The sequence below is a fragment of the Ranitomeya imitator genome, chromosome 2 (genome assembly GCF_032444005.1).
Source record: "Ranitomeya imitator isolate aRanImi1 chromosome 2, aRanImi1.pri, whole genome shotgun sequence".
In the NCBI taxonomy this organism is placed as follows: domain Eukaryota; kingdom Metazoa; phylum Chordata; class Amphibia; order Anura; family Dendrobatidae; genus Ranitomeya; species Ranitomeya imitator.
The window spans coordinates 525,649,406-525,658,703 of NC_091283.1; the positions used below are offsets into that span (position 1 = coordinate 525,649,406).

The 9,298-nt window shown below is 41.2% G+C and overlaps 1 protein-coding gene across 1 annotated transcript; it reads left to right on the plus strand.

Moving 5' to 3' along the window:
- The first annotated feature begins 216 nt into the window (after positions 1–216).
- On the plus strand, positions 217–7,366 carry LOC138664840 (claudin-12-like). The gene is made up of 2 exons (XM_069751829.1): positions 217–322; positions 2,482–7,366. The coding sequence occupies exon 2, from the start codon at positions 2,499–2,501 to the stop codon at positions 3,231–3,233; it is 735 nt and encodes a 244-aa protein (XP_069607930.1). The 5' UTR covers positions 217–322; positions 2,482–2,498; the 3' UTR covers positions 3,234–7,366.
- The last annotated feature ends 1,932 nt before the right edge of the window (positions 7,367–9,298 follow it).

Below are 9,298 nucleotides of genomic sequence, written 5' to 3' on the forward strand. Positions count from 1 at the left end.
GTGCAGTGTGACCTAGAGGAGCAGCACTGTGTGGGTGGCAGGTGCCTGTTGGCATTCATGTTCCTATGTGAAATGATGGAGTAGTGTACAGCATGCGTGGAGTCACATCTGGGTCTTGCAGCACTGCAAAGCTATTATTACACCGCAGACCCCCAGAATACCAGTGATTACGCCCACGCAGTGTGGATACTGGAGCACAGGCTTAGAATCTATAATGTCGGAAATGATATTTCATGTGTGATGAGAGCGGGAGCTGTGAAAAGATCTGACTGCTGCTTGTTCAGGGATGTGCATTGCCTGAAGGAACTGCAAGCCTGAGAAGGTGAGTCCTAACCCTTACTGATGTTTGTTTATTCCGTGATATATATATTATGTTTTATTCCCTCTAAATATTCTGATTCTTCAAGGTCAGAGTAACGTCATGTTTAGTGGTATATTCTTTATCCACTTTAGGTTTTGAAAGGTATAAACAAAAGTAACGTAGCCAATTATAGAAGTGATTTTGGAAGAAAGGGCTACTTTATTCTGCTTCGTAGTTTTTGGTTATACCGTATTTTAATCGCTCAAATTATCCACAATCTAAGGCAGTGTTCTCCAACTCTGGTCCTCAAGAGCCACCAACAGGTCATGTTGTCAGGATTTCCTTAGTATTACACAGGTGATAATTGCATCAGCTGGACGACCAAGAATCCCATCACCTGGTAATACTAAGGAAATCCTGACAACATGACCTCTTGGTGGCTCTTGAGGGCCGGAGTTGGGGAACACTGACCTAAGGGTATGTGGTCATGACATCTTGTTCAAGTGCATTGTACTACGAAAGCCACCTGAAAAAGCGTTAACTAAACACTCCAAACTAATTGACATATGCTTTTGCATGTAAAGACAACTTGCCCTTCATATCTTCAGTCTTTTGAGCATCTTTTAATTGCTTCAAGGTTTCCAAAGATGCCATGTGGTTAAAATACATGACCTGACCCTTCTTCAGGCTTAGAAGACGCTCTATACCTTATTTTAGAAGTTTGTGGGTTTTCGAAAAATGCCTGGACGTCATTTTGAGTATTTTGCAGGCATTTTTGCTTCAAAAATCGCTAGCAATTTCTTCAACATTGAATGGGATTTTAGAAAGATAAAGTGCATATAATATCAGTAAAAAAAAATGCACTCCAAAAGCGATAGAAAAAACACTCCAAAAAAAAATCTCCGCCAGTCAAAAATGTAGAAAAAGGCCTCAGGAAACAACCAAAAAACGTAAAATAAATAAATTAAAAAAGAGCTCAGGAAGAAGACAACGTCATTTCCTGAAGCATCTTCTGCTTACAAATAAAGTCATGTTCACATACTCAAAGGTAGGTTTCACACATCCTGTTTTCACCGTCTGAGCGCAGACTGGCCCTCCTGATCTGAACGCCATTTCCTCATATATGTCCATACATTGCAACCATATTCGGAAACAGGGATGTGTGAATCCAGCCTAATATTTGATTTACACAGGTAGGAGTCATACCTGTGTCATGTATTTAATATCCTATGGAATACTCTTTAATTATGTCACAAACCAGTGTTGTCACATTTCTTAGCCTGTTCTTCCACACTGGAGAACCCAACAATTACTTGGAAAGTCCTTTAATTTCAGTAAGAACAGTGTAGTGCTTAATACCCCTGACAGGGCGCTGCGGGGTACTTCATCTTTGGCACCAAGTTGCCTCACAGATTACAGCTGTTTTTTTTAAAGGGGGATAATCATACATCATGTTATTGACTTCTTGTCAAACCTTTTTAAAGGGGGTTGCCAAAAAATCTAAACTTATTATCTACCCATATGACAACACATGCGTGATACCTCCATTCTTCAAGACTGATGGACATAGATGAGTGCTGTCCGTTCTTGTGACCAGTGGAGATCCCAGTGATTAGACCCTTCTCACCTATGCTGGAGTGGGTGAGAAGTTGTGATACTTGGCACACCGCTTTAAACATCCTTACTTTCATTTTACTGTTTTTGATAAAAATGGCTGCAACATCCAAAGGACATCCTATGTTAAAGGAGTTGTACAACATAAAACACAAACGGTTTGTGGATCTGCTTCATTGAACTAAATAAAGCTGATGTTTTAATACAACAGAGAAATTCAAGGACTTCTTTTGCAAATGTTTTTTTTACTTTATATAAAGCAGATTTTTTTGTAAATCTATCACTATTCCCTATGTATGGAGAACATGCCTATGGAGACACGGGGTCAGCGGGTGCCCTGGTCCATTAGCCGAAACCGCATGGACCAGGGATCATCCCACTGAACGCCGGTTCTTCTTTTAACGTGAGTGTAACTCTTCTTAGACGACACAGGGTGAGGGTAAAACAGTGTGGCAATACTTTATTGAACCACAAAACTCTATCTATGGAGCACATGTCCAATTTTGATATATAAAATAATGATTTTTATTAGCTTGTGTAATACTATTTGTGTTTTTTTTTTGCAGTTTTCTTCCTGCTCACAATGGGCTGCCAGGAGGTGCACGCAGTGACTTTATTAGCTTTTGTTTGTGGGACGGCCTCCATTTCTGGTCTCTTTGCCGCCACTCTTCTGCCCCAGTGGAGGCTGATGAAACTGTACACATTTAACAGGAATGAGAAGAACCTGACGGTTAGCATAGGGCTATGGGTGAAATGTACTCGGCTGGAGTGGAGCAGGGACTGTATGATCTATGACACGGAGTGGTATGCCAGTGTGGATCAGCTGGATATCCGTGTCCTGCAGTTTGCTCTTCCCTTCAGTATCCTGACAGGAGCTGCCGCCCTTATCTTGTGTCTGACAGGGATATGCAACACCACATTCAGCTCCACAGTTCCAAGTCTGAAGCTTGTTAAGTGTCTTGTCAACAGTTCCGGTTGCCATCTTGTGGCGGGCATGCTGTTTTGTTTAGCAGGTACCATGAGTATCACTCCATCCGCCTGGGTCATATTTTATAACAATACCCTAAACAACAAATATGGGCCATATTTCACCTATGACATTTCGGTCTTTGTTGCCATTGGAAGTGCCGGGGGGATGTTTTTCACTGCAGGGTTATTGTTTGTGTGGTACTGTAATTGTAAATCCCTGACCTCCGCTTACTGGCAGCCCCTCTACTCCCATATCCCAAATATGCAGAATTACATCCCTCCCTCATATTCCTCTCAGTCCCACCTGTCAGCCATTGACATAGACTTTCCTGTCACCTACACGGTTTAGTTGAATATTGTAATTTGCAATATAAAGTTCTTAGTGCTACCGTGCTCAAAAACCGATGAATATTGCATAGCTGTATATTGCCACCAAATATTGGTTTTCAAATGAGGCTACATTACAACAAATTGAACACCTTCTAGATTTTTTGGTATAACTTTGACCCGTTACAATCTTATACCTGAAGTACTGAAAACCTGAGGCCTCTGACATTGACCTTGCATTAACGTATGCTTTGCCCAACTGTGGGCAAAGCCGAAAAGCATTACTGTGCATGCGCTGGCGCACTATGTCCAGGAAGTTACAGCCCTCAGAATAAAGCGATGCAAAAATAATAATTTTTTTCTATAAAATAGTTTTTATTGTATAAAAGCACCAAAACATTAAAAAATTATACAAATGAGGTATCGCTGTTGTATTCGTACTGACCCGAAGAATAAAACTGCTTTTTCAATTTTACCAAACGCGGAACGGTATAAACGCCCCCCAAAAGAAATTCATGAATTGCTAGTTTTTGCTCATTTTGCCTAACAAAAATCGGAATAAAAAGTGATCAAACAATGTCATGTGCCCAAAAGTGGTACCAATAAAAACATCAACTCGTCCCGCAAAAAATAAGACATCACATGACTCTGTGGACCAAAATATGGAAAATTATAGCTCTCAAAATTTGGTAACGCAAAAACTATTTTTCGCAATAAAAAGCGTCTTTTAGTGTGTGACAGCTGCCAATAATAAAAACCCGCTATAAAAATCCACTATAAATAAATCAAACCCCCCTTTATCACTGCCTTAGTTAGGGAAAAATAACAAAATAAAAAAAAGTATTTCTATTTTCCCGTTAGGGTTAGGGCTAAAGTTAAGGTTAGGGTTGGGGCTAAAGCTAGAGTTTGGATTAGATTTACGATTGGGATTAGGGATAGGGGTTTGTTGGGGTTAGGGGTGTGGTTAGGGTTGGGATTAGAGTTAGGGTCGGGTTAGGGGTGTGGTTATGGTTAGGGTTGGGATTAGGGGTGTATTGGGGTTAGGGTTGGAGTTAGAATTGGGTGGTTTCCACTGTTTAGGCACATCGGGGGCTCTCCAAATGTGACATGGCGTCCGATCTTAATTCCAGCCAATTCTGCATTGAAAAAATAAAACAGTGCTCCTTCCCTTCCGAGCTCTCCTGTATGCCCAAACAGGGGTTTACCCCAACGTATTGGGTACCAGCGTACTCAGGACAAATTGGACAACAGCTTTTGGGGTCCAATTTTTCTTGTTACCCTTGGGAAAATAAAAATTTGGGGGCTAAAAAAATCATTTTTGTGGGAAAAAATGGATTTGTTATTTTCACGGCTCTGCATTATAACCTGTAGTGAAACACTTAGGGGTTCAAAGTTCTCACAACACATCTAGATAAGTTCTTTGGGGGGTCTAGTTTCCAAATTGGGGTCACTTTTGGGGGGTTTCTACTGTTTAGGTACATCAGGGGCTCTACAAATGCGACATGGCGTCCTATCTCAATTCTAGCCAATTTTCAATTGGAAAGTCAAAGGGCCCTCCTTCCCTTCCGAGCTCTGCCGTGTACCCAAACAGTGGTTCCCCCCCCACATATGGGGTATCTGCGTACAAAGGACAAATAATTGCTAAAATAAAACAAATTGGATCTGAAGTAATTTTTTTGTGAATAAAAGATAAATGTTTTTTTTTTTTAAACATTCCAAAAATTCCTATGAAACACCTGAAGAGTTAATAAATTTCTTCAATGTGATTTTGAGCACCTTGAGGGGTGCAGTTTTTACAATGGTGTCACACTTAGGTATTTTCTATCATATAGACCCCTCAAAATGACTTCAAATGAGATGTGGTCCCTAAAAAAATGGGGTTGTAAAAATGAGAAATTGCTGGTCAACTTTGAACCCTTATAACTCCCTAACAAAAAAAAAATTTTGGTTCCAAAATTGTGCTGATGTAAAGTAGACATGTGAGAAATGTTAATTTATTAAGTATTTTGACATATCTCTGTGATTTAAGGGCATGAAAATTCAAAGTTGGAAAATTGCAAAATTTTCAAAATTTTTGACAAATTTCCGTTTCTTTCACAAATAAATGCAAGAACTATCAAGGAAATTTTACGACTAACATGAAGTACAATATGTCACGAGAAAACAATGTCAGAATCATCGGGATCAGTTAAAGCGTTCCAGAGTTATAACCTCATAAAGGGACAGTGGTCAGAATTGTAAAAATTGGCCCGGTCCTTAACCCCTTACCGGCATCGGACGTACTATACCGTCCGATGCCGGCTCCCCTGCTTTGATGCAGGGCTCCGCGGTGAGCCCGCATCAAAGCCGGGACATGTCAGCTGTTTTGAACAGCTGACATGTGCCCGCAATAGGTGCGGGCAGAATCGCGATCTGCCTGCACCTATTAACTAGTTAAATGCCGCTGTCAAACGCAGACAGCGGCATTTAACTACCGCTTCCGGCCGGGCGGCCGGAAATGACGTCATCGCCGACCCCCGTCACATGATCGGGGGTCGGCGATGCTTGTATACTGTAGCCATAGAGGTCCCAGAGACCTCTATGGTTACTGATGAGCGGTGGCTGTGAGCGCCACCCTGTGGTCGGCGCTCACAGCACACCTGCATTTCTGCTACATAGCAGCGATCAGCAGATCGCTGCTATGTAGCAGAGCCGATCGTGCTGTGCCAGCTTCTAGCCTCCCATGGAGGCTATTGAAGCATGGCAAAAGTTAAGAAAAAAAGTTTAAAAAAATGTGAAAAAAATAAAAAAAACATAAAAGTTTAAATCACCCCCCTTTCGCCCCAATCAAAATAAATCAATAAAAAAAAATCAAATCTACGCATATTTGGTATCGCCGCGCTCAGAATCGCCCGATCTATCAATTAAAAAAAAGTATTAACCTGATCGCTAAACAGCGTAGCGGGAAAAAAATTTGAAACGCCAGAATTACGTTTTTTTGGTCGCCGCGACATTGCATTAAAATGCAATAACGGGCGATCAAAAGAACGTATCTGCACCAAAATGCTATCATTAAAAACGTCATCTCGGCACGCAAAAAATAAGCCCTCAACCGACCCCAGATCATGAAAAATGGAGACGCTACGAGTATCGGAAAATGGCGCAATTTTTTTTTTTTTTTTTTTTTAGCAAAGTTTGGAATTTTTTTTCACCACTTAGATAAAAAATAACCTAGTCATGTTAGGTGTCTATGAACTCGTACTGACCTGGAGAATCATAATGGCAGGTCATTTTTAGCATTTAGTGAACCTAGCAAAAAAGCCAAACAAAAAACCAATGTGGGATTGCACTTTTTTTGCAATTTCACCGCACTTGGAATTTTTTTCCCATTTTCTAGTACACGACATGCTAAAACCAATGATGTCGTTCAAAAGTACAACTCGTCCCGCAAAAAATAAGCCCTCACATGGCCAAATTGATGGAAAAATAAAAAAGTTATGGCTCTGGGAAGGAGGGGAGCGAAAAACGAACACGGAAAAACGAAAAATCCCCCAGTCATGAAGGGGTTAACATGCAAACCACCCTTGGGGGTTAAGGAATAAACAGATTGTATTAATGATAGCATATTTACCACTAATACTTGCTATGCTACAGTTGTCACACACAAACATACTGACATAACACTCATGGGACCGTAGTCAAAGCGTTACCTGCCTCTATGTAATTTCAATATGAGCACATTGGTCCCGATTCAGTGTTTTTGCCTGGTTTCTGGTGTAAGAAGAGTTGCAAAATATATGTGCATCGTAAACCTGGGCCAACATTTTCCATCATTCAGCATTTTTACAATACTCCCAGCCGACTCCACCAAAGTGGGTGGAGTGTTGGCAAGAAAGGGGCATGGCAAAATCCACCCAGGAAATTCATCAAGATTTACAAAAGTAAAATATTGTTAAATGTGGAACATTCCGTTAGATGTAATTCCATAATTATATATTTTTAAATTCTGTTTCGGTGTAAATCTGTGCAGCAGAAGCATGGTTTATTACAGACTGGATGTGCCATAATTGTAGATATGTATTTGTATTGTATTTATAGCTCCTCCTATATATGTTGTATGTGGCGTTATCTGTAACAATGTTCATCTCCAAATAAAGTTCTTTGTTATGGCAGAAACCCAGATCTCTCCCTTAGACTCTGACAATTTCTAATCTGGCTTCACCTCGCTCAGGTATGAAAAATGATTAATCTATCAGCTATTATAAGCCTAGAGGGATATCCAACCCCGATCCATCACACAACGATAAGCGCTGTATATCCTAATGCTCACACTAGCTCAATAACATGGAAAATCTGAATATATGACAATTCCCATTTCCTGTAAGATATAAACTAAAGTATGATTCGTCTATAAGACATCTTTCTAAAAAAAAAATAAAGTGGTGAAGGTATGGTAGGATTGCCAAGCTGTTCTTTACTTTGTTTGAAACCTGTTATTAGCACTGTGCTGAGCCTGGCTGCCCAGCAGTTATACCTAGGAACTGATCTATCACACATTGGGGTATACGCACATGCATCTTTTAGATGCCAATGCACCCACCTCATTTTTGTATAGTGAAGCAGCTTTAGGCCGGTTTCACACGTCAGTGGCTCCGGTACGTGAGGTGACAGTTTCCTCACGTACCGGAGACACTGACACACGTAGACACATAAAAAATCAATGCATCTGTTCAGATGTCATTGATTTTTTTGCGGACCGTGTCTCCGTGTGCCAAACATGGAGACATGTCAGTGTTCGTGGGAGCGCACGTATTACACGGACCCATTAAAGTCAATGGGTCCGTGTAAAGCACGTACCGTACACGGACGTTGTCCGTGTGCAGTCCGTGTGCCGTGCAGGAGACAGCGCTACATTAAGCGCTGTCCCCGCCACTGGTGCTGAAGCCGCGATTCATATCTTCCCTGCAGCAGCGTTTGCTGTAGAGAAGATATGAATAAGTGTGTTTAAAATATGCAAATTGCCTCTTCTGAGAAAAAGAGGACTTAAACTCTATAGCGCCACCTATTGGAAGTAGCGATCCTACAAGTCACAATCAACTGTGTTTAAAATAAAGATCTATGTGGCACGGTGCGTGTGGTACCCAGTGGGCACACGGGCGGCACACGTGTGCCGCACGTGTGCCACACTGATGTGCCACAGAAATGCACCGGCACACGGACACGGATAATTCCGGTACCGATTTTTCCGGTACCGGAAATATCTGGACGTGTGAGACTGCCCTTGGGAATACAGCCAGTCATTTTTTTAAGCTACCTCACTAGCATGTTTTCAAACATTATAGCAGCTGTATGGCTGCCGTAATTTTTTACTCTAAACTTTCAAGTATAGAGAATAAGCAGAAGCCGTCCGAATTATGTACTGATCACCTCTTAACTGCTTTAGCGTTTGCAAGCATGTGCCCAACAATGGGTCTTTGATGCTGCTATGCATCAAGTTAATTTTATGGGAACCATTGAAACCACAATAATTAACTTCTTTCTGACATCAGACATAAAAATCCGTCCATGTGCCCTTGGCCTATTTGACCAGGGATGGATTATTACGTCTGCACGATCGCCCACGCAGACAGGTGTGTGGGCGATCGCCGCCGGGTGTCACCTGATTCTGACAGCTCACATCCCACACTAAGTGCCAAGAGCGGTCACACACTGCTCCCGACACTTTAACCACCGAAAAGCTGCGATTGAGCAAGATTGGAGCATTCAGGGAGCCGGCGGAGGGCTGATAGCCCCTCTGCCTTTGGCTGACATCCAGGTCACCAGAGCTAGGAAACTTGCTGATCGTGCGCAGTGCATGATCAGCAAGTTTCTCTGTCAGTGCTATCAGTTTTTACAGCAGAGGGATGCTGCTGCATCCCCATTCTGTAGAAGCGATCAGCCTGCCAAAAATAATAGTCCTGTAGTGGAACTAAATAAAAAAGTTAAAAAAAAGTAAATGTTTTTAAATAATTGTAAAAATATTTTTTGGAAAAAAATCAAAAATAATAAAAAAAATCAAGATATTGTATCTATAAATAAATATGTGAATGAAAAAAAAATATAAACAAT